Below are 25,093 nucleotides of genomic sequence, written 5' to 3'. Positions count from 1 at the left end.
CTGTCTATATACCAAAGTTTTGATTTCTCCACGCATGTCAAGCTGACCTGCATTTTAAACTATTCGTTTTTAGGTACCCAATTCTTTTTGGGTCCTTTCTTGTTAGCGTAAACAGGTGCAAAGTCATATTTCAACTTGTGACATCATACTTTTATGGTGTGGCCAGGCTTACCACAGAAGTCACAAAAAGGTACCCTTTGAGGGTTGTACTGAGTATGGTCAGTATTGTTGTGTTGGGCGTGCCAGCATACTTTTGTGGAATGCCCTTTTCTTCCGCAGAAGTCACATTGGACAATCCGCTTGTTATGCCAACACACATCTTTTGTGTGCCCCCTTTTTCCACAACACTCACATTGAGTGAATTGCTTATGCTGACTAGTACTTGCGTACTCAACATGGGGTTTATTTCTACTTGAGCCTTTCACTTGACTCTGCAAGGTTGTGACATCCTTTCTAAGTTTCTTTGACTCAGTTTGAACCTCAATGACAAACTTATGCAAGATTTGCTTGTTGGTATGTAAATCTGAGTTGTCCTGGAGGAGATATCGGAGGTCACTCAGCTTGACCTCTTCAATCTCGTCACATCGCTTGCTAAGTGATTTTATTTTGTTATTGCATTTTTTAGTTAGCTTATATAAATCACTCAGGGCATTTACCATCTCATTTCTAAACAAAAGTAAGGGTGTTACCTCATTAGTGTGTACTTCCTAGTCAGTTTCATCAGAGAGGTCATTATGCTCAGATTGAGAATGGTCAGCATCGTCAGCCATGAAGCATATGTTGGCTGTTTCATTTACATCAGCTTCAGATGAGGTTGACTCATCACTATCGCTCCATGTTGCTACCATAGCCTTTTTGCTTCCCTTCTTCTCCTTCTTAAGGTTGGGATAGCTTGACTTGATGTGCCCAGTTTGATGGCACTCAAAACATGTGACAGACTTGGAGCTGTCCTTCTTGTATTTGTCACTCGACTCAGCTTTGTATTTGTCACTTCTTCTGAATGACCTTTTGTCGTTTCTGTCATTTCTTCTAAACAGCTTCTTCATTTTTCTAGTAAACATGGCCATTTCTTCATCATCAGTTGACTCAGCTTCAGTGGAGTCAAATTTCATCACTAATGATTTCTGCTTCTTATCTTCGGTTTTCTCCTTAGCTTCAAAATTTTTCATGGAAATTTCATGGGTCAGCAAGGAACCGATCAGCTCATCATATTTGTATGTGGTCAGGTCCTGAGCTTCCTCTACAGCTGTCTTCTTAGCTTGCCAGCTTTTGGAAAGACTTCGTATGATCTTCTTCACTTGTTCTTCTTCAGTGAAATTCTTACCGAGTCTTTTAAGCTCATTTATCATGTTGGTGAACCTGGCATTCATTGCTGAGATGTCCTCATTGTCAGTCATCTCGAACAACTCATACAATCGCATGTGTTAGTTCACTTTGGATTCCTTGACCTTGCTGGTGCCTTCATAAGTCACTTCCAGCTTTTTCCAGATCTCCTGTGCTGACTCACAACCTGAAATCTTATTGTATTCTGCAGCATCTAGAGCACAATGAAGCATATTGATAGCCGAAGCATTATTTTGTAATTTTCTGAGGTCATCCTCTGTCCACTCAGCTTGACTTTTAACAATTTTCTCATTGTTAACAGTTTTGTATGGCACATGTGGACCTTGAACAATTGCAAGCCATGCACTCATGTTTGTGGCTTGTATAAAGTTCTTCATCCTATTCTTCCAGAATGTATAATTTGACCCAAAGAATAGGGGAGGTCTAGTGATTGATAATCCCTCAGGGAGTATCTGTGTTGTTTGGTTTCCTGGAAGGAAACGAGTGCTATTCTCACCCATTTTTCGGGATCAGCTCAAGATTGTTAGATCTTTGAGTAGTGAGCTTAGTCTCTGATACCACTTGTTGGTCCCTAGTAATTAGTTCCAAGGGGGGGATAGGAACTAATGTAACTTTTTCGCTTTTAATTATGCTGACTTAATGTTATTTTAAGAGTTTGATAACGCAGCGTGTTGGTCAGCACGTCCGATTGATTAGTCAGACAGTTTTAGTTCTATGCTGACTAAGACTGCTTGACTTGAGAGTTGGGAATTGACACTTGAAAGGTCAGCTTCCAACTCAGCACTCAGATTTACTCAGTTTCAGTTTTAACAATTTATAAGCTGAGTAAATTTCACAAGCAACACATGCACATATATATATATTGAGAGAAAGAGTTTAGAAGTTACTCAGCACGACTTATCCTGGTTCGGCCTCTCTGCCTACGTCCAGTCCCCAGTTCCTCCTAGGATTTTCAATCCAATACTGAGCTCTTTCAAGGTAGAGCACAAACCCTTTACAAGGCAGTGAGTATGCAAGAGTACGTCCTCTATTCGTCTACTCACCTCCTACTAAGTACTACAACCTAGCACTTAGATTTTTCTACCACTGAATACTTACAACCAAGTACTCAGCTCAACACTCTCAATATTCCTATTGATCACAAACTTGTTCTTTTTCAACTAAAGAACACCTTAGATGATTACAAAACAATCAATCCAACATTTACACAAGAAATAGAAGATTCGGTGTAAGATCTTTTTGTATTTGAGTGCTTTTAAGATTTTCTCTCTTGTATTTTTCTTTTGATACTTCGGCAATGATCCAAGGTTCTTGATTGTCCTTTTATAGATGGAAATCTGCAGATGGATCATTTGAATTGTTTTAGCCGTTAACACCAAAACGGCTCTTTTAGGGAACATCTTCTGGTCAGCTTCAGACTGTTCCGCCATTCCCTTCCTCTGTTTTCTTCAGGCGTCAGGTTTTGTCTTCTTGCATCAGACTTGTCTTTTTATGCCAGTTGTCTTTTACCAATAATCCATTGACCCATGTTTCTTGGAATTAGTCTTCTGCGTATTTTCGAGGCTTCAATTATTGGTGCAGAAGATTGGCAGACTTTGTCCTTTAGTGAACGGATCCTTCATGCTGTCCTGACTGTCACTCAGCTTCACTCGTTATCTTCGAATGTTCAACTTCCATGCTGAGTCCCTTCTTAGTCAGCTCCGTTCTGTTTGTATAATTCTGAAGGAGTCTTCTAATTTAGTCAGCTTCGTTCTGGGAACTTTGAAGGAGACTTCTGATACTCAGTTCTACTTCACTCAGCTTCTATTCTTTCATGCTGAGTTCCGTTTTACTCAGGTTGGCTTATGCTGACTTTTGTCATGTCTAACTTTATATATATATTTGCACTCAATATTGAACAAACACATTAGTACAATTAAATCAAAGCATTTAAATTTAATTGCCTCTTAATTTTGTCAAATCAAAATCTTGTGGAAAGGTGTTTCAACAGCTTGTTCCTCAATATGAGTAACAGAGGCTTGGTTTTGCACAAGATCCGTTGGAGGAGACTCAGGCTCAGCATCATGAGAGAAATATTTGAACTGAATTTTGGAGAGTTCAGCATCAATATCTTGAGGAGGGGAATCATCCAATTTGCTTTTGTGCTTTCTTCTTGAGTCGCTTGAACCTTGTTTCTTTAGGAGGAGATGGGTCAGCATGAATAACCTCCTCATCAGTATCAACTGTCTCTTCTACCACAATTGAATTCTCATGTTGCTCAATATGATCCTCAACAGCAAGATTTTCTTCTTCCTCAATTCTCCGCTCAGCATCATCCTGATGTTGCTCAACATTAGTAGGTTGTTCCTGCTCGGTATTGACTTCTTCCTCAACATGAGTTTCTTGCTCAGCATCCTTGACCGGGTCAGCATGAGTTTGGTCTAGGTCAATTCCATGACCTTTTGAAGGTACAATCCAATCCAAGGGATTTGCTTCAACTGTCTTTGAGGTATGACCCTTCTTCCTTTTCATCAAAGGGGATTCCGGAGTTCCCTCTTCTTCATCCTCAGGCTCTTATGGCCTCTTTCTTTTCTCTGCCGACTCAGCTTTCTCCTTAGCCTGGTCAGTATCAACATTCTTAGCTCTGTTCATATCCCGCTTCTTCCTGGGCACTGCGTCAATATCTTTTCCACACGTTGCCAGTGCTTTTCTCTTCTTCTTGGCCTTAGGGGACTCAGCAGGAGCCTCCACTTCTTTCTCAGCCTCATCCTCAGGCACAACTTCCTGTTCATCTTCATCATTTTCCTCAATATCTTCAACTTCCTCATATCCTTTCAATGGTTGATTGAATAATAATCCAACCAGCAGAGCTGCTGTGATCTCACTTCCCAAGGTATCGGTTTCATTTATTGTTTCGATCTGTTTATCCTCGATGATCTTAGTGATTAAGGAACCTAACCGAAGTTTATTACCTCCTCGCTGGAGCGCACCAACCAGAAATACCGGAAGATTGAGAGGGGTGTAGGTCAGCATGTGCCATATGAAGCACTATTCAAAATTGGAAGCAGAGGAAGCTGAGTTGAGTTTGGGGAAGATGAAGTTGGTCAGCACGTAGTGAGCCATCTTTTGTTCTTGCCCCATACAGGTGCTGGGTATTTCACCTTTATGATTCTTGGGTTTACAGAACCCCTTGATCTTGTCAAGCTTTTCCTTTGGTACCTTCTCTTTTGTTGTCCTAAATTCTATTCCTTCGTCTGGTAAATTTAGCAAAGTGGCTAGATAGGCAGGGGTTATGGTGATTTTCTGTCCTTTGACCGTGGTCTCCAAGTAGTCAGCATCTTATTCATCAACAAACATGTTGGAATAGAACTCTCTGACCAGTCTAGGGTATGTCTTTCCGGCGAGTGAGAAGAGACCAGTCCATTTGTTCTTCTCGATCCAGTCACAGAATGGTTTCTCAGAAGTGACGAATCCTGGAGAGAACCATCTGCATTTCAGAACCTCCAAGTTGTTGACCTTCTTATGGATTTTGATCATGTTCCTTTCTACTGGTTTAGATGAACCGGCGGGGTCAGCTTGAGTGGGTTTGCCAGATGTTTGGCCAAGCTGAGTGGTGACGTTAGGGATTTCGTTTTTGCCGGAAGCCATTGTTACAGATGAAGGTTTTAAGGTTTAAGGAGAGAGAAGAATTCGATTTCAGAAGATTTTAAGCGTAAAGAGTAATGAGTGGGGATCCTTCCACTACTTATAGAGTTTTGAGTCATTAATGAACTAGCCGTTTTCATCTTGGGACTTTAATCGACAAAGATTCTGCCATTTATGACAGGTTCGGCGCATGGGTATTCATTATTACTTGTGTTTTTCTAGGTATGATTTGTTACACGTGTCATTGTTTATCGGTGCAAATGGGCTTTTACTCAATTTGCCAGAATATGAGTCGTTTATGATACTGAGTATTTAATTCTACGTAGATGGATTTTCTATCTCTTAGTAGCTCAACATACGTTAATCACACAGCATGTACATCTACTCAGCATAAGGTGATTACTCAATATGTCTATCTACTCAGCACAGAATATTTACTCAACATTTGTATCTACTCAGCATAGACTATTAAGCTCAATGTGCAGTAGTTACTAGATTGATATCAGTCAGCATGACAATCACTCAACATTTATTCAAATACTTAGAATTATTGAAGAGGATTAGAGATACCGATAGCTTCCCTTAGTATGTTAAATTGCTCACGAGCCAAAGGCTTGGTGAAGATATCTGCAAGCTGTTCATTTGTTGGCACATAGGTCAGCTTGATCTCACCCTTTAGTACGTGATCTCTGATGAAGTGACGCCTTATGCTGGCATGCTTCATCCTGCTGTGTTGAATAGGATTCTTGGATAGATCAATGGCACTTTTGTTGTCATATTTGATCTCTATTGTCTCAGTTCTTACTCCATAATCCTCAAGCTGTTGCTTTATCCATAGGACTTGAGCTACACAGCTTCCAGCAGCAACGTACTCAACTTCAGTTGTAGACAGAGCAACTGATGACTGCTTCTTACTGAACCAGGATACTAGACAGCTTCCAAGGAAATGGCATCCTCCTGAAGTACTTTTACGTTCTAGCTTATCCCGTCCATAGTCAGCATCAGTGTATCCTATGAGTGTGAAGTCATTTGAGGCTGGATACCACAAACCTGCATCAACTGAGCTCTGCAAATATCTAAAAATTCTTTTTACAGCAATTAAGTGAGATTCCCTTGGGTCAGCTTGATATCTTGCACAATAACATACTGAGTACTGTATATCAGGTCTACTAGCAGTGAGATAAAGTAAGGAGCCTATCATACCTCGATAAAGTTTACAATCTATTGACTTACTTTTCTCATCTTTGCATAGGACAGTGTCAGTACCCATAGGGGTTGATATGGGCTTACAATCTTCCATATCAAATTTCTTTAACATCTCCTTGGTGTACTTGGACTGACTAATGAAGATGCCGTTCTTACCTTGATTGATCTGAAGTCCAAGGAAGAAGCTGAGTTCTCCCATCATAGACATTTCGAACTCAGTCTGCATCTGTTTGCTAAACTCTTGACACAAGGATTCGTCAGTAGCACCAAATATTATATCATCTACATAGATTTGTGCAAGTAGGGTATGTTTACCCTTTTTCTTAATGAACAAGGTTGTGTCAGCTTTTCCTCTGACATAATTCCTGGTCAGCAGGAAGTTGGTCAACCTTTCATACCAAGCTCTTAGAGCTTGCTTCAGGCCATATAAGGCCTTCTTGAGTTTATAAACATGGTTTGGGTAATCCTTCAACTAGTTGCTTTCTAGCTAATTTGGCTAGGAGGTCCATGCTGACATGCCCAAGTCTCCTATGCCATAGCCAGGAGTTGTCCTCTTTAGATACCAAGCATATACTTTTTGAAAATTGTTTTTCCAAACTCAACATGTAAACATTTTCTACACGAGGGGCTGTTAAAATCAAATCATTTGTTTTTCCCTCGAGTATTTGACACTTAGTATCATCAAATATAACCTTTCTTCCACTCTTGCAAAGCTGAGCTACGCTTAGAAGATTATATTTGAGACCTTTAACTAAGGAGACTGACTCAATTTTAGGGTTACCTCTGATAGTTACTGAGCCAACTATCTTGCCCTTCTTGTTGTCTCCAAAGCTTACACTACCTCCTCGTTTAAGCTCTAGTGTGATGAACTGAGTTTCATCACCTGTCATGTGTCTTGAGCATGCGCTGTCTATATACCAAAGTTTTGATTTCTCCACGCATGTCAAGCTGACCTGCATTTTAAACTATTCGTTTTTAGGTACCCAATTCTTTTTGGGTCCTTTCTTGTTAGCGTAAACAGGTGCAAAGTCATATTTCAACTTGTGATGACATACTTTTATAGTGTGGCCAGGCTTACCACAGAAGTCATAAAAAGGTACCCTTTGAGGGTTGTACTGAGTATGGTCAGCATTGTTGTGTTGGGCGTGTCAGCATACTTTTGTGGAATGCCCTTTTCTTCCGCAGAAGTCACATTGGACAATCCGCTTGTTATGCCAACACACATCTTTTGTGTGCCCCTTTTTCCACAACACTCACATTGAGTGAATTGCTTATGCTGACTAGTACTTGCGTACTCAGCATGGGGTTTATTTCTACTTGAGCCTTTCACTTGACTCTGCAAGGTTGTGACATCCTTTCTAAGTTTCTTTGACTCAGATTGAACCTCCGTGACAAACTTATGCAAGATTTGTATGTTGGTATGTAAATCTGAGTTGTCCTGGAGGAGATATCGGAGGTCACTCAGCTTGACCTCTTCAATCTCGTTGCATCGCCTGCTGAGTGATTTTATTTTGTTATTGCATTTTTTAGTTAGCTTATATAAATCACTCAGGGCATTTACCATCTCATTTCTAAACAAAAGTAAGGGTGTTACCTCATTAGTGTGTACTTCCTGGTCAGTTTCATCAGAGAGGTCATTATGCTCAGATTGAGAATGGTCAGCATCGTCAGCCATGAAGCATATGTTGGCTGTTTCATTTACATCAGCTTCAAATGAGGTTGACTCATCACTATCGCTCCATGTTGCTACCATAGCCTTTTTGCTTCCCTTCTTCTCCTTCTTAAGGTTAGGACAGCTTGACTTGATGTGCCCAGTTTGATGGCACTCAAAACATGTGACAGACTTGGAGCTGTCCTTCTTGTATTTGTCACTCGACTTAGCTTTGTATTTGTCACTTCTTCTGAATGACCTTTTGCCGTTTCTGTCATTTCTTCTGAACAGCTTCTTCATTTTTCTAGTAAACATGGCCATTTCTTCATCATCAGTTGACTCAGCTTCAGTGGAGTCAGCTTTCATCACTAATGATTTCTGCTTCTTATCTTCAGTTTTCTCCTTAGCTTCAAAATTTTTCATGGAAATTTCATGGCTCGGCAAGGAACCGATCAGCTCATCATATTTGTATGTGGTCAGGTCCTGAGCTTCCTCTACAGCTGTCTTCTTAGCTTTCCAACTTTTGGGAAGACTTCGTAAGATCTTCTTCACTTGTTCTTCTTCAGTGAAATTCTTACCGAGTCTTTTAAGCTCATTTATTATGTTGGTGAACCTGGCATTCATTGCTGAGATGTCCTCATTGTCAGTCATCTCGAACAGCTCATACAATCGCATGTGTTGGTTCACTTTGGATTCCTTGACCTTGCTGGTGCCTTCATAAGTCACTTCCAGCTTTTTCCAGATCTCCTGTGCTGACTCACAGCCTGAAATCTTATTGTATTCTGTAGCATCTAGAGCACAGTGAAGCATATTGATAGCCGAAGCATTATTTTGTAATTTTCATGAGGTCATCCTCTGTCCACTCAGCTTCACTTTTAACAATTTTCTCATTGTTAACAGTTTTGTATGGCACATGTGGACCTTGAACAATTGCAAGCCATGCACTCATGTTAGTGGCTTGAATAAAGTTCTTCATCCTATTCTTCCAGAATGTATAGTTGGATCCAAAGAATAGGGGAGGCCTAGTTATTGATAGTCCCTCAGGGAGTATCTGTGTTGTTTGGTTCCCGGGAAGGAAACGAGTGCTATTCTCACCCATTTTTCGGGATCAGCTCAAGATTGTTAGATCTTTGAGTAGTGAGCTTAGGCTCTGATACCACTTGTTGGTCCCTAGTAATTAGTTCCAAATGGGGGGATAGGAACTAATGTAACTTTTTCGCTTTTAATTATGCTGACTTAATGTTATTTTAAGAGTTTGATAACTCAGCGTGTTGGTCAGCACGGCCGATTAATTAGTCAGAAAGTTTTAGTTCTATGCTGACTAAGACTGCTTGACTTGAGAGTTGGGAATTGACACTTGAAAGGTCAGCTTCCAACTCAGCACTCAGATTTACTCAGTTTCAGTTTTAACAATTTATAAGCTGAGTAAATTTCACAAGCAACACATGCACACACACACACACACACACACACACACACACACACACACACATATATATATATATATATATATATATATATATATATATATATATATATATATATATTGTGAGAAAGAGTTTAGAAGTTACTCAGCACGACTTATCCTGGTTCAGCCTCTCTGCCTACGTCCAGTCCCCAGTTCCTTCTGGGATTTTCAATCCAATACTGAGCTCTTTCAAGGTAGAGCACAAACCCTTTACAAGGCAGTGAGTATGCAAGAGTACGTCCTCTATTCGTCTACTCAGCTCCTACTAAGTACTACAACCCAACACTTAGATTTTTCTACCACTGAATACTTACAACCAAGTACTCAGCTCAACGCTCTCAATATTTCTATTGATCACAAACTTGTTCTTTTTCAACTAAAGAACACCTTAGATGATTACAAAATAATCAATCCAGCATTTACACAAGGAATAGAAGATTCGGTGTAAGATCTTTTTGTATTTGAGTGCTTTGAAGATTTTCTCTCTTGTATTTTTCTTTTTGATACTTCGGCAATGATCCAAGGTTCTTGATTGTCCTTTTATAGATGGAAATCTGCAGATGGATCATTTGAATTGTTTTAGCCGTTAACACCAAAACGGCTCTTTTAGGGAACATCTTCTGGTCAGCTTCAGACTGTTCCGCCATTCCCTTTCTCTGTTTTCTTCAGGCGTCAGGTTTTGTCTTCTTGCATCAGACTTGTCTTTTTGTGCCAGTTGTCTTTTACCAATAATCCATTGACCCATGTTTCTTGGAATTAGTCTTCTGTGTATTTTCGAGGCTTCAATTATTGGTGCAGAAGATTGGCAGACTTTGTCCTTTAGTGAACGGATCCTTCATGCTGTCCTGACTGTCACTCAGCTTCACTCGTTATCTTCGAATGTTCAACTTCCATGCTGAGTGCCTTCTTAGTCAGCTCCGTTCTATTTATACGATTCTGAAGGAGTCTTCTAATTTAGTCAGCTTCGTTCTGACAACTTAGAAGGAAGCTTCTGATGCTGAGTTCTACTTCACTCAGCTTCTATTCTTTCATGCTGAGTTCCGTTTCACTCAGGTTGGCTTATGCTGACTTTTGTCCTTTCTAACTTTATATATATATTTGCACTCAATATTGAACAGACACATTAGTACAATTAAATCAAAGCATTTAAATTTAATTGCCTCTTAATCATGGATGATTTTGTCAAATCAAAATCTTGTGGAAAGGTGTTTCAACATTATCCAACACACTGTCAAGTACAAAGTACAACATGGAAAATGAAACTGTATCCTGATCATCTTTATTCTTCCAAATAGTTTGCTTCATTATTGTGTCCACGTCTCTGAATGTTGGTGCAGGGTAGTGGGCAAAAAACTTCTTTCTAAATCTTGTTGAAACATTTTTCCACATGATTTTGATTTGACAAAATTATTTAAGTTAATCCATGATTAAGGGACAATTAAATTTAAGTGCTTTGATTTAATTGTACTAATATGTTTGTTCAATGTTGAGTATAAATATAAATGAAAATAGAAATAAAAAGTAAGACAAGACGAAGACAACATAAGAAAACAGCACAAGCTGAGTGGATTGTAACTCAACGTGACATGAGACAAGTCATCTTCAGAACAGAAGCTTAAAGATCAAGCAAGTCAGTGAAGCTGAGTAGAACGCAACTCAGTATCAAAAGTAGAAAAGTCTTCTTCAGAACTGTGTCTTGCAGAACGAAGCTGACCATGGAAGCTGAGTAAAAGAGAACTCAGTATTTGTATTAGCAACAATCGAAGATCAAGCTGAGTGATCTTCAGGACAGCGCGAATGATCCGTTTGCTAAAAGACAAGATCCGACAACTGTCTGCACCAATAATAGAAACCTTGGAATTACGCAAAAGCCAATTTCAAGATGCATGGGTCAACTGTTCTTTTGCTAAAAGACAAACTGGCATAAAAAGACGAAACCTGCGAGAAGAAGACAAACTTGACGACTATGAATTTCAGACATCAGGATTGGCCTGCAAAATTGAAGCTGACCAGAGCCTTGTCTCAAAAAGGAGCCGTTTGGATTCAACGGACAAATTCAAGATTCAAATCATTTCTGCTTCAGACCTCAACTATAAAAGGACATGATCATTCTTGGATCAAAGGCCGCTTCACAACAAGAGAATATATACAAAAAAAGCACATCAAAACAAAAAGAGATCTTACACCAACTTTCTATACTTGTGTAAAAGCTAGATTGATTTTTGTAATCATCTAAGGTGTTCTTCATCTGAAAAGAACAAATTTGTATCAATTGTAAATTGAGAGTGTTGCGTTGAGTGTTTGGTTTCAAATACTCAGTGGTAGAGAAATCTAAGTGTTTGGTTATAGCACTTAGTAGGAGTTGAGTAGACGAATAAAGGAAGGTACTCTTGCATATTCAACTGCCTTGTAAACGGTTTGTGCTCTACCTTTAAAGAGCTCAGTATTAGATTTAAAAAGCCCGGAGGGACTCTAGGGACTGGACGTAGGCGGAGAGGCCGAACCAGGATAAGTCGTGTTGAGTAATCTCTAACTCTCTCTCAATATATATATATATATATATATATATATATATATATATATATATATATATATATATATATATATGTGTGTGTGTGTGTGTGTGTTGGTTGTTATATTTACTCGGCATATAAATTGTTTAAACTAACACTGAGTAAATAAGAGTGCTGAGTTGGAAGCTGACCACAAAAGTGTCAATTCTCAACTCATATGTAAAACAGTTCTAGTCAACATCTGGCTAAAGCTGTCTTATGCTACAATTGGCCGTGCTGACCAAAGCTGAGTTAATAAACTCAAGAAATTATATTAAATCAACATAATTAAATTCGAAAAAATTATATTAGTTCCTAACCCCCCCCCCCCCCCTTTGGAACTAATCACACGGGACCAACAAATCTTTCCGGCTTCTTTAGCGCACTAAACTTTGCCCTAAATGCTTCCAGATCTCCAAACCATAACCCACTTAGGAGTCCAAACTCCCAATCTCCACATCTCAACTCAACACCTATAACTTTGAAGCAAAGCTCCCTAGGGTTGAGGTCTTCACATTTGATCTCCCTTGTCAAAAGGGTATGACAGAGGACTCCTGCAAATTGTGTAAGTTCCATCTCACAATACTGCCCGAAGCAACTTTGCTTAAATAGCTTTCTCTGGGTTGGTGTTAAATTGGTCATTATATTTTTTTTGTTGCATCTCCATTACACCTAACTATGATGACGCTTTCCGTTCCAAATGCTTTTTTATATTTATATTCTGAACCCTCCTTGACTCTCGTGGAAGAAGAGACATGCTCATCTCTCTTCCTCTTTTGTCCATGATCATGCTGAAATTTATTGTAGATATATCATAAGCTAACATACAAGTAAGCTAATAAAGAAGTTAAACTAAAATAAGTTAACATAGGCTAAAATAAGAGAGATATCGACACATCTCGACCAAACACTTACCAATTGTAGATAGGATATCGATTGATATCGATAAATATATGCACGAATATAGCAGAGAAACAAACAAGTAAAGGAGGGTTTGTCGATGTCACATTGATATTGGCAACTGCAAACCCAGATGAACCCTAACACCAGAAGTTGTAAGCATAATGAAAGATTACTTCTCAAACCCGTGAAATGTACATACAATACAATAACCCATAAGTAAAATCAAGTTATTTACTCACTTTTTCGTCCTTCCTTCTGAATCCGATTCATTGTCTGATCTTCGTGTTCTCGTCATGTCTGATCTTTGCGTTGTCTGAGCTTCGCGTTCGCCGGAGGAAATCGTCGAATGAATCGTCGGATTCGTGCAATGAAATATGTTAGAGAGCGGAGTCTAAATGACGAGGGCAAATGTGGAAGAATCTGTTGAAATATGCTAGTTTTGGTCATTTATTTAAAATGAACTAGAAATGTAAACTAACCCCTTAAAAGGTGCTAGTTTAGTATTTTTTTTTTTTTTTTTTTTTAAAGGATTAGCCTTTCGGATAGGCTTGTAGGCCTTTGTTTGATTTGATTCGCTGGAGGAAACTATAATGATAATTCAACAAATTTGATTACTAAGCATATGTTTAGACTCTTCTGATTCATCCAAGAAGTGGATAAGAAATAGTCGGTGATTTGACTATAATTAAAAATACAATCCAAGCGACCACACAAATCCTAATAATTTTATGAAATTAATCTATTAAATGAGTTAAGAATATTTCTTGAATTCACATTGGATTGATTTAATTGAGTAATAAAAGGTTCTAGAAATATATATGTATGTACGTGGAGTGGAGAGAGAAGAAAATACAGAGCTCAAGATGAACATCCATCATTGAGATAAGAGTCATTAAAAATGGTGAAGTCTTGTGACCCGTGACATTGTTGTTTTGGCACTTGGGGAGCTGCCAAAACATGCCTTATGTTGTGAATATATATATCCTAAATTCTAACCTTTGCTGTACTACAAAATAACAACTCATTAATGGTCTACAATCATCTTCAATTATTTGGTGACCACACCAAGAGAATTTCCCTCTATTTCTTTTTTTTTTTATCAATCTATTTGGCCTATTTTAGATCTCTTGATTAGAACACTTATATGTTCATGTTGTAGAAAAAGAATCATAAAAAGAATTAATTTGATTCTTTTAATTGGTTCAGTTTTGTGTTTGAAGTTTATGTATATGCCTTTTAACTTTGAAGTAACATACATTTAGTCTCCCATCACATGTGTTAAAATTCAACATAATTTGAATTCCTCATCTTTTAGGGCAGGAATCAAATAATATTTAAAAACAAGTGATGATGAAGTTGATATAATATAATGATCCAAAGTAATAAAGTAGAAAGTAATTACATAACAATAATAATGAAAAAGGTTAAGTCAAAAGACATAAAATCTCAAGTATGTATGGGGACAAGTAAAGAAAAGGACATTCACTACTGTCCTCTTTGGTTACTATTAAATCTCATTCAATTTTCTTCAAACAAGAAAGAAAGAAAGAGTGAAAGAGAGATGGGGTGCAGCAGCATAGTTTTGTTGTTGGTGGTAGCAATAAGTGTGGTATCAGGAGATATGGATTTGATCCAAAAAACATGCAAAAACACAAAACACTACGATCTATGTGTTTCATCTCTCAAATCAAATGCCACAAGTACAAAAGCAGATCCTAAAGGGTTAGCAATAATAATGATTGGTGTTGGAGTTGCTAATGCCACAGCCACTTCCTTATATCTTTCATCTCCGCCGCAGCCTATCGCCTCCTCAGCAAATGAGATAATACTCAAAGAATGTGCAGACAAGTATGGATATGCAGCTGATTCCCTTGAAGCTTGTGTTCAAGATTTGGATATGGAGTCTTATGATTATGCTTATATGCATGCTATGGCAGCCGCCGATTATCCAAATGCTTGCCATAATTCATTCAGATTGCACAAAGGATTCACTTATCCTCCAGAGATTGCGCATAGAGAGCAAGGTTTCCTGCATATTTGTGATGTTGTTTTGGGAATTATTAATGCTCTTAACTCCTAATTCTATACTCATACACTACTTATTATCAATAATTGCATCCCAATTATCTTTTCTTTTCTTTTCTTTTTAGTTGTTGGGTACTCACTTGTCATCATTTTGGTTGGTTGCCTAAAAAGAACAATTGTGGATTAAAAGGTTACCTTTTTTCATTGAATGATAATCTATCCATTTGCCAACTATCTAGGATTGGTTTTAATGCATGTTAACAGAATCTACATCTAACTATTATCAATCACTCCAAGTCTTTAGTAAAATATGTTAATCAACAAGTCTTATTAGTACAAAAATCCTCATTTCTAACACATAATTATAACAACAACAACAAAGCCTTAGTCCCGAAATGATTCGGGGTCGACTAACATGAACCATCATATAAAACCGTGAAATCAAGTCGTGTCAGCGACACAAATTCGCTCCCTCCACTCCGTCCTATCCACTACCATATTTTCCTCAATTCCTAGTAAACTCATATCACTCTCGATCACCCTCCTCCAAGTTTGCTTAGGTCTTCCCCTACCCCTCACCACTACATCCCTTTGCCACTCTTCGGTTCTCCCAACCGGCGCATCAAGCGCTCTACGTCTCACATGGCCAAACACCTTAGTCAGTTTTCTCTCATTTTATTCTCAATAGATGTGACCCCTACTTTTATCCTAATTATTTCATTACTCACCCGATCCTTTCTCGTATGACCACACATCCATTTCAACATACGCATCTCCACTACCGACATCATATGCAAAAATTATGTGCATCGGGTATTTAATAAAAGTGTTACAAATAGTTAGATCAAATCAAGTTGATCAACCTATTTGTAATGATCTTAAATAGAGTTTGTTAATATATATATATATATATATATTATAGTTTGAGCCTATTATAAATATCGGACTTTTTGTAGTGGGTTTCTTATAAATCCTTTAGAAATAGGATTATTTATTTTTGTGGAATCTGCTCTTACTAATATATCTCTCAATCTAGCACGTAGGTTTGATAGGCTGAATCCAATTCATCGAGAAGGAATAAAGTCAATATACCAAGTACCTTCTCTAATGCTTAAGTTAGTGATATTACTGAAAGTGAAGTAAGAATGACTTTCAAAGCAGAGTAAAGTAAAAATGATTGTGTACCTTGTGCTCCATTGGGAATGAACATTTATGGATATGAGCGAAATGACTGAAATATTTCAATATCCAAGAGCGAAACCGAATCTAATAACTCGAAAAACTGAACCAAATTAGAACTTTAGATCGGTTCAGATCGGTTTTTTAACACCCCTAATTGGAGTACCCTTATATTTTGTTGGAAGACTTTCCACTATGTATCACTTGTACCATGCTTAATTCCCACGTTTTCTAATACAAGTTATATTTCCTATCAAAAAAAAATTATTTTCTCTTTTTTATGAAACCAATAGTTAATCTATCGGTTTCTTACAAAATCAAACAGGTAGAAAAATTACCGGTTTCACCTTTGATTAATAGAGACCCACGATGGGTAATATGCTAAGTCAGGATCTTAGAGTGGTTGAAAAAATAAAAAAAATATAAAGGGATAAAGTATTAAAATAAAATAGACTTATATGATTTTTGGAAAAAATAATAATTTAAACTCTACCTATAAATTAACATTAATATAGTTTTAACGTTTAAAAAAGGCATCAATTTAGGTTTCGATGACGGAACGTGACACATCATTCATATTACTAAATTAAGTTCTGATTTCTTTGTCCACATACAATTGACATGAATGACGTATTACATTCCGTTATTAAAACCAAAATTGATAGAATTTTTAAATGATAAACCTATATTACTATTATATACTAGAAGTCTAAATTGATTCTTACCTTCAGTAGTGTATCTTAAAAATAAAGCCTAATACATTACCAGCTCCCTGAACTTATCCAAAATAGTAGATTGGCTCCATGAACTTAGCGAGTGTCTCACTAGCTCCTTAAACTTACTTATTTCGTATCACCAGCTCCCTAAACTTGTCCATAAAAATATATTAGCTCCCTGAACTTTGCAAGTGTGTCACAAACTCCTTAAATTTGCTTATTCTCTAACAACTAAATACAAAAACTTATTAAACCTCAATCGTAAAAATACATATTCATCTATTCGAGAGGTAATTTTTCGTTTCTCCTACATTTCAACCTATTATAAGGGTTAGTGTTACAAGTTTGAGAGATTGAATGGATGAATATTGAGAGTTAGTATTATGGTTTTTGTATTTAGTTGTTACAGAAGAAGCAAGTTTGGGGAGTTAGTGAAACACTTGCAAAGTTCAGGGAGCAAATCTACTTTTATAGACAAGTTTAGGGAGCTAGTGATACGAAATAAGCAAGTTTAGGGAGCTGGTGAGACACTTGCAAAGTTGAGAAAACTAATCTACTATTTTGGATAAGTTCAGGGAGCTGTTGATATATCTATACTATATATAATTACGGAAGAGAAGAAGTGTTTTAGAGGTCTTTTTGATGAGTTGTCAACGTAGTAAACAATCAGATTAAAAATATATAATTAATTAAAAATAAATATATAATTAATTAAAAATAACAAATTTATATTTATAATATATTAAATAATTACTAGCCTATTAATTAAAATAATAAAAGAAAGCAAGAGTTACGGGAAGATGAAAAAACACAAAACAAAGGAAATCCAAAAGTCACAAATAAACTTCTATATAAAACATGATAGATAGTATTCCACCATTATATTCATTGGTCACGATAGATAATATTATATTTCTGAAGGTAAATATTCGATTTTTTTTTCATATGTTGTAGTTATTTTGTTCTCAATTATGTTTTATTTTTATTAAACAATATTTGTTATAGTTTCATCTTTCAGATTCATTTCTGTTGTTACCTAGGTTCTATACCTCTCGCTATCTTATCCATGTTTTCTTTTTTATTTGTCTTTTTATTTCCAAACTGATAGCTTTAATTGAAGAAATCCGACAGAAATAGAAGATGCATGAACAACTAAAACCGGAAAACACAAAAGTGCCAAAAATTACAAGAAATTCTTATGTTTCTCAAGGTAATTATTCGATTTTTTTTTTCATATGTTGTAGTTATTTTTGTTCTCAATTGTGTTGTTGTTTTTTTTATTAAACAATAGTTGTTATAGTTTCATTTTTCAGAGATGAAATTCTATTTCTGTCATTACCCAGGTTCCATACCTCTCGCTACCTTATCCATGTTTTCTTTTTTATTTGTCTTTTTTTTTCAAAATGACTAAAATAAAGATTTTGTAAATTTGTATTCTTTTTTAGTATATGTTGCTAGGTGTTATCGTTTCGATTGCTAACTCTTAACTAAAATTTAGATTTTCGGCTTTATATGAACTCAATTTTTGGCTTTCTCAACTGTGCTGTTGTTTTATTTTTATTAAACAATTGTTGTTATAGTTTCATCTTTCAGAGATGAAATTCCATTTCTGTCGTTATCTAGATTTCATACCTCTCGCTACTTTATCCATGTTTTCTTTTTTATTTATTTATTTTTCAAAATGACTAAAATAAAGATTTTGTATATTTGCATTCTTTTTTAGTATATGTTCCTAGGTGTTATCATTTTGATTGTTAACTCTAACTAAAAATTTAGATTTTCGGCTTTTTATGAACTCAATTTTTAGTTTTAATTGAAGTTAGATTAATTTTTCTAATTCGGAACATGTTGAAATCCACTCATTTTTTTAGTTTGAGTTTAGCTAATTGATATGGATTGTAGTTTTTATTTTTATGCATTTTGGTACAAATAGATATAAAGTTTCACACGATAGTTGTTCATTGAAGTTTGAGACATATTAAATAAAATATTAAAGAGATATTGGAATATTATACTTACAATAAAGTTTATTTCAATATAAATTATGTTATATTATTATTATTATTATGAAGAATTTCACTACAAAAAAAGAGGCTTTTAATGAGAAGAAAAATTATCATTATAAGTCCAAATATTCTCATGAAAGATTTTTTAATGAGAATTATTACTCTCATGGCTCCCTTCATTACAGGAGTCCCTTACTAAAAGTAATTATGAGAATAAAATACCTTCTCATTATCATCATATATAATGAGATTAATTGTTCTCGTCATAAATTTTTATAATAATAAAAACTCTTCTCGTTAAATTGTTTACAATAATTAGAATTATTCTCATTAATATTTTATATAATAATTAAAAATCCTCTCATTAAATCTTTTATAATGATTCAAAAACTCCTCATTAAAGATTTTATCATGATAAAAAAAATATTGACATTATATAATAATATTCTGATTATTAATTATAAGAATACAATTCAACAATAGATTATAAAACGAAGTTCCATTTCAATTCACTAAGAAGAAAGAGCCACAACTTGGAGAAACAAAATGTATTACATGAGCAACACAATAGCTTGGATTTACATATTGGTAAACAATCAGCATCAATATCCTATATAAAAGCTCTAGCCGGATGCCTGACTCCAACAAACATGGCATAGCCAAGCATTCCAACCGATGTAGGACAAACAACAACCTACACAATGCAAGCCCTATAATTAATATACCTAATTAGCAGTACCAAAAAAATGAAAAATGTGTCTGAGGCAAAATCTTCCATGTTCTAATTAAAAGACCATAGGGCCAATATCAGAAAGAAATCACAAAACAGATGATTATTTCATTTCCTAATATATCTTTGAACCATTGTTCACATGTGTACCTTATCGTAAATCCAGTGTACAGTACCATCTCCTCAATCTCCCTTAATCGTAGTATGGATCCTATGTTTTCATAGAGTTACAATTACAAACTGAACCCATTAAAATACAATTTGAATCTGAATTATGACAACACCAACTTACTTTGGTTGAACCACAAGACCAACCATCCCCAACAAGTGAACATTATGTAAAATACATCTAAAAGAAATTGAGAGAGACTACATAATTAAAAAATATATTGAGTGAAAATCAAAGTTAGTAATGAGAAAGTACTCACAAACATTCTTAATGACTTGATCACTAAGATGTGCCATATTGATTCATGAGTGACCAGGTCTTTTTGGCACTATCATTAATGGCCAATCAGGAAAAGCATTTGCTTTACTTAAACTACCTCTCTTGCTCTCCATTCCTTCTCTTTGATGCTATCATTCAAATTAAATTCAAAATATTATTTCAAATTGTTACTGCAAATTCTAACCATATATATACACATTAAATTAAGTAAATTACCTGCTGTTGCCACCCATTTAAACATGTGGAGCTTGATCATTGCTTAAGCTGCAAAAGAAAAGATAATATTGTAGTGTATTTTTAATATGAGAAGATTATGAATGCAAGTGGGTTGAAGTAGAATTTAGAAGTAGGATAGCTTCACCGAAGGAAAAACTTCAAATAGAAACATACCCCTACTGAGTATCCTCTCCACGACCATAGGTGCAAACATCCTTCAAAGTAAATCCAACAGGGCGAACAATGAGCGGAGACAAAATCGGCAATCTTTGAGGCAATGCTCCCAAAAGGTATCCGAACATGAGTAGATTTCCTCGGTTGTCCAGATATCAACTCACTAATGTTCCATATATAAACATAACCATCGGCACATTAGAAGAAACTAGATATCAGAATAAAGACAACAAGCTGATACCCTGTTATGACTCATATTGATACCTACAAGTTCAAATTCCAGGTCTCGCACAAGACGTATACCAATGAATCCTAAAAGTAATTAGAAATACTCTATAATTCACTCAAAAGTCACCCATAAGAAGAATTAATATAAGAAATCATGTTGCAAACTTTATAATTAGAAATACTCTAACTTGTTACCAGTTCTGTAAGAGAGCATGGCCTGTTTTTCTGTTATGTACAGAACAAGACCTGCTCTGTTACAAAACTGGTCCATGTCTGAACTGGCATACCTGTTCTGGACTGGTATACCAGCCCAGAACTTGTTAATAGTTTTGTAACAGAATAGGACCTGTTCAGAATAGGTCCAGGTCTGTAACAGGACCTGTTCCTGTTACAAAATTGGTCCTGTTCTGTAAACAGAATTGGTCCTGCTTTTTGGGTACACTATGAAGACATAAAATTAATGTCATGACCAGGAATTAATCATTTTTGGTGCTTTACAACTTCAAACCATCTAGAATTTCAATGTTGTGCACTCTATAAAGATATAAAACCATCTTTACATCAGTAATTCTCAATGCTTGCTACTATTGAACTCTTCAAAGATCCATTACATGGTCACCATTCCATTATCATGCTCCAGATAAAATTTAAAAAAGCTGAATAGGATATGCAGTTATGCATGAGGTATATTGGACATGAACATAGAACTCAGGCCATTTTGTGCCTATTAAATGAAATTTGCATTAGAAAAAGAGAGAACCACAACAAGTATTTAAAATTCATTCCAAAAAGAGAGCCACAATGGGCACTTAAAATATATAAAAGAAAGTAAGGCGCCTCCACTGCTAGCCTTACCACTCCATAAGTTAAGCAAGTGAGAAGCAACAATATCACCCAACTTTTTATTTTGATCTGCTAATCCAAATTCTACAAACACAGAGTTATTAAAAAAGAATAGATGAAGAACTGGGAGTTTCACCAAGACAAGTAGCAATCTGGTATCAGAACAGAAGAGTTAGACACAAAACTGAAGCTAAAGAGAATTACTTTAACAACATCCAACAAGAGCTAGGTAATGTATTAGCTGAAAAATTTAGGCTCAAGAAAGAAGTTTGCACGCTACAATACGATCTAAAGAAGGTTTGAGAGATAATAGGACTCACATCAACTACTACTCTTCTTCCAGGCAGTATCTGATGATGATGCTTCCAATTCATACTCACCTTGAAATATGCCTTACAAGTAAGGTTCCAGTGAGGAACTTTACGCTTGTCTAAGTTGGCCTGTAAACATGCTAGAGAAGTATGAAAACAATCAAAGACTCTTGATTCAATCAGTAAATTATGATCAGGACATACAGTCACGCTAACATTTCGATGATCACAGCATAATCCATAACAATGGAATTTTGCAGCCGCGCGTAACAAGGCATAATCCATAGGGGTGTCAATTTCTGACATTACAATACGATTTATAAAGATAATTCGACAAACATGACATGAGTTGCACTATTATAATTTTCACATAATCAAACTGCATTTCCAATAAAATTCAAAAACAATATCGATAAAGATAAATTGAATTTGCTTTCACAAACATACCCATGCCAAGTGTAGAAAGTTCAACCTCATTGTGCTGCTAGAAAGAAATTGATGGCACTTTCTCGTATCAACCTAACACTTTCTCCAATCTACTTGTCTATGATGGCACTTGAAACAACCTTCATCAAAATCAAAACTACATGTCATAAAGATCCAAATGAAAACAACAGAACATAATCTAGGGAAAAGAATCAATTTAGGAAACTATATCTGACCTTCAAGAAGTTGGCATCTATATTACCAGCAACAGCCCTAGCCAAGAACATCTTCCCAATACCAGGAGGTCCATAAACAAGAACATGATGATTCAAAGAGTGAGAATTTGAGTAGATAAACAACTTTATCCTAATGGGACAGCGGCTAACAAATTTTTATACAATGCAAGAAAAGACAAAGATGTTGATACCTTGGGAGGCTTAATCCCAGCTGTGATGAAAAGTTCAGGATTCATGCGCTATAGCTCAATTGATTCCCTTAATTATCTAATTTGGTCAGATACACCACCAATAGCTGAGTAGCTAATATTTCCACGATCTTCGGGCAACATGATATAAACAACTGCATCTACCTGTTAGTTCAAGGTACATATTACATCAAGTCGCACTTCATATAGCAATAAATAAGAAATCAAATACGAGGTTGACTTTAGAAGAAAAACGAACTACCATTGGCATTTCTTCAATTTGTCATGCTGCCAGAAAAGAATGAAAACTCGGATTACTTACCTCTCATGGAAGAGCCGGCATGATTGTGAGTGTCGTCATATCAAGAACCACTCTAGTTCCTGCGGTTAGCTTTTCCTTGTCCACTTTGCTGCGGCATCCCACCACATAACGGGGGCCACTGCTTGCTTTAACAATCACTGAAACATTATAGAAGTTGCTCGCTATATAATTATCGATTGTCTTAAAGGTGCATGAGCCAAACAAAGGAGAATAGAGTAGAGATTATATATGGAATCAAAGACGGTATAAGCAAGACCTATGCAACTTATCCAATGAAAAACAGTCAAGCCGGACACAAAAGATCCAACTAAGTTATTCTCAAGAGTCAAGTCCCAACATTTTCAAACAAGAAAATGCAGCCAAACATTACATGTATTTATAAAGGTCCAGCTTAGAAGAAATGTGAAAACTTCTGTTAAAGGGAAACATAAGAATGGAAAGGAACTTACAACGTTCGTTATCAAGAGGTCTCAGAACTTCTCCAATGATCTGACCAACACTTTGAAGAGAGTTCAAGTCATCCTCTGTTTTGTTGAATTCTTTTTTTTTGCAGATCTCAGGTTCTCCCTCACTGTACGAACACAATTACAACTCAGTATCCCCAACCGAGTCACGGCCAATTAACAAAGGCCCAATTTTCCCAATTAGAAGCCTTTGTGCAATTCTATACATAAAATCAAGTTTCATAGCACATTACAGGGTTCCAAAAATTACATTGTTGAAGTGAAAGGACTAGCCATTGATTATAGTAATAAACAAAAAGAGGAATGAAGCCAACAGAAGGGCAGTCGCGATAGTGTCATTAGTGGTTGCACCCTGTATCCAAAATGAGTGGAAAAGCCACCGTTAATTACAGCACATCCAAACCTAGATGTGATTCTCAATTATTTAGGGTGAGAAAGTGAACGACAAGCTCGCTGAGAGAGAGAGAAATCTATTAGATTAAAAAAGACCTTACAACCAACAATCTTATCAGAGACGACCGGAAATTAGAAAGGACCTAAATTAAAAACTCAGGCAAAGGAAGAAGATAACCTCAAAGTCGAACAGGAAGGTCGAACAGAAGACGGGAAACAATGGAAGGGGGCGCTCTTCTTTGAGGCAAGTCGCATACTTACTGATGGTGATGTTGAGGATTTAGGTTTCAGTAAGAGGAGTGTAGAGGAGATTTTCAACTCGATTGCACTTTGGCAGTGATGTGAGAAATTTGGGAATACGGCGCTTAGGGAGTTTGTCTCGTGTTTTGGTAAAAAGATACAGGGAACCCTAAAAACGATCGAGGGAAGGCTAAAAATTAGGGGGGAAGACATGGCGCTAACTTAGAATATTTGGGGGAATTTTTTCAAAGAGATTGTGAGGGTAAAAAATGTTATTAACATTAGAGTAAAAATATATAATGAGAATAATGAATAGTAGAATTTAATGAATTTGTAAAAACAGAATATTAATGAGAATAAAATTTAATAAATAAGTTTTTTTAATATTAAAATTAAAACATATAATTTATCCTTATTGAAATTATTGAGATTATATTGTTAATGAGAATATTTTGATATTCTCGTTATTTTTTTCTCATTAATGTCCGGTTTTTTTTGTAGTGTTTATTTTTTTCCAATTTTCTAGATAAGGAGATTGTAAGCGTCTAATATGCTTGATAAGATGTTTATTCTTGAAGAATGTGGATTATGCTAGATACGAATTCAAAATCAAGGTAAATAAAAATAAATTTTGATGTTCAAAATCCTAAAAATGCACATTAATTATGGATATTGAGATAATTGCTTTTGCAATATTGGTTTATATAATTTTTAACTATTATATTATGGTTCGTACAAAATTGTTAGTATTTCAAGAGTTTTTAACAGATGAAAATGAAATATGATCATAGGACAAATTATTGAAAAATATTAATTAAGAAAATATTATTATTTGAATCTCTTCAAATTCTCAAATGTTGAGCATAATGATTCTAATTAATATAATTAATTTCACATATTAATTATAAAATATTTTTTTTTGTACTGAGTGGTTACAATTGCGATTTAATTCTATTTAACTAAAATTAATTAATGGACTTAATACTTCATTAAGAAAAAATAAAATGTTTAATTAATGGGCAAAAAATATTTTCACTCTCCTCTTTATACGCTTATGTCTCGACATTCTCTCTTATTTTCAAAAAAAAAACCCGAGAGGAAGATGGTTCTCTCCTAATTATCTTTTTCGTCCCTTCATTTTTTTTCAATTCTTTTATTTGTTTTTCTTACTTATAAAATTCAAGAATATATAATTATTAG

At 35.7% G+C, this 25,093-nt stretch overlaps 2 protein-coding genes across 15 annotated transcripts; one reads left to right on the top strand and one right to left on the bottom strand.

Annotated features, from left to right (window-relative positions):
* The first annotated feature begins 14,136 nt into the window (after window positions 1-14,136).
* LOC136230250 (cell wall / vacuolar inhibitor of fructosidase 2) lies at window positions 14,137-15,004 on the top strand. Its single transcript, XM_066019259.1, has one exon. The coding sequence runs from the start codon at window positions 14,163-14,165 to the stop codon at window positions 14,826-14,828; it is 666 nt and encodes a 221-aa protein (XP_065875331.1). The 5' UTR covers window positions 14,137-14,162; the 3' UTR covers window positions 14,829-15,004.
* A 4,154-nt stretch (window positions 15,005-19,158) lies between these two features.
* LOC136229299 (uncharacterized) lies at window positions 19,159-24,113 on the bottom strand. 14 transcript variants are annotated; one of them, XM_066017989.1, is made up of 12 exons: window positions 23,832-24,110; window positions 23,511-23,612; window positions 23,246-23,367; window positions 22,797-22,933; window positions 22,478-22,639; window positions 22,287-22,337; window positions 20,243-22,190; window positions 20,069-20,116; window positions 19,833-19,980; window positions 19,697-19,753; window positions 19,555-19,615; window positions 19,159-19,368 (listed from the first exon to the last, which is right to left on the bottom strand). In XM_066017989.1, the coding sequence occupies exons 9-12, from the start codon at window positions 19,867-19,869 to the stop codon at window positions 19,179-19,181; spliced, it is 345 nt and encodes a 114-aa protein (XP_065874061.1). In that variant the 5' UTR covers window positions 19,870-19,980; window positions 20,069-20,116; window positions 20,243-22,190; window positions 22,287-22,337; window positions 22,478-22,639; window positions 22,797-22,933; window positions 23,246-23,367; window positions 23,511-23,612; window positions 23,832-24,110; the 3' UTR covers window positions 19,159-19,178. The 14 variants fall into 14 exon arrangements, 1 of the variants encoding a protein (XP_065874061.1); XR_010689043.1 differs by lacking the exon at window positions 19,697-19,753 and having other exon boundaries at window positions 19,290-19,368; window positions 23,832-24,109; XR_010689042.1 differs by lacking the exons at window positions 19,159-19,368; window positions 19,555-19,615; window positions 19,697-19,753 and having other exon boundaries at window positions 19,779-19,980; window positions 20,243-21,397; window positions 21,634-21,753; window positions 21,829-22,190; window positions 23,832-24,113.
* Between the last annotated feature and the right edge of the window lie 980 nt (window positions 24,114-25,093).

This window comes from Euphorbia lathyris, chromosome 5 (genome assembly GCF_963576675.1).
Source record: "Euphorbia lathyris chromosome 5, ddEupLath1.1, whole genome shotgun sequence".
Taxonomy (NCBI): Eukaryota; Viridiplantae; Streptophyta; class Magnoliopsida; order Malpighiales; family Euphorbiaceae; genus Euphorbia; species Euphorbia lathyris.
This window is presented reverse-complemented; position numbering and strand designations above follow the sequence as displayed.

Excerpts from the sequence above, each read along its gene's own strand:
- LOC136230250 (XM_066019259.1), top strand. The coding sequence starts at position 14,163 with ATGAAAAAGGTTAAGTCAAAAGACATAAAATCTCAAGTATGTATGGGG.
- LOC136229299 (XM_066017989.1), bottom strand. The coding sequence starts at position 19,869 with ATGGCACATCTTAGTGATCAAGTCATTAAGAATGTTT. Across the intron at positions 19,754-19,832 it reads TCAAGTCATTAAGAATGTTT|ATGTATTTTACATAATGTTC; the intron begins GTGAGTACTTTC and ends AATTTCTTTTAG. Across the intron at positions 19,616-19,696 it reads GGTCTTGTGGTTCAACCAAA|GATCCATACTACGATTAAGG; the intron begins GTAAGTTGGTGT and ends ATGAAAACATAG.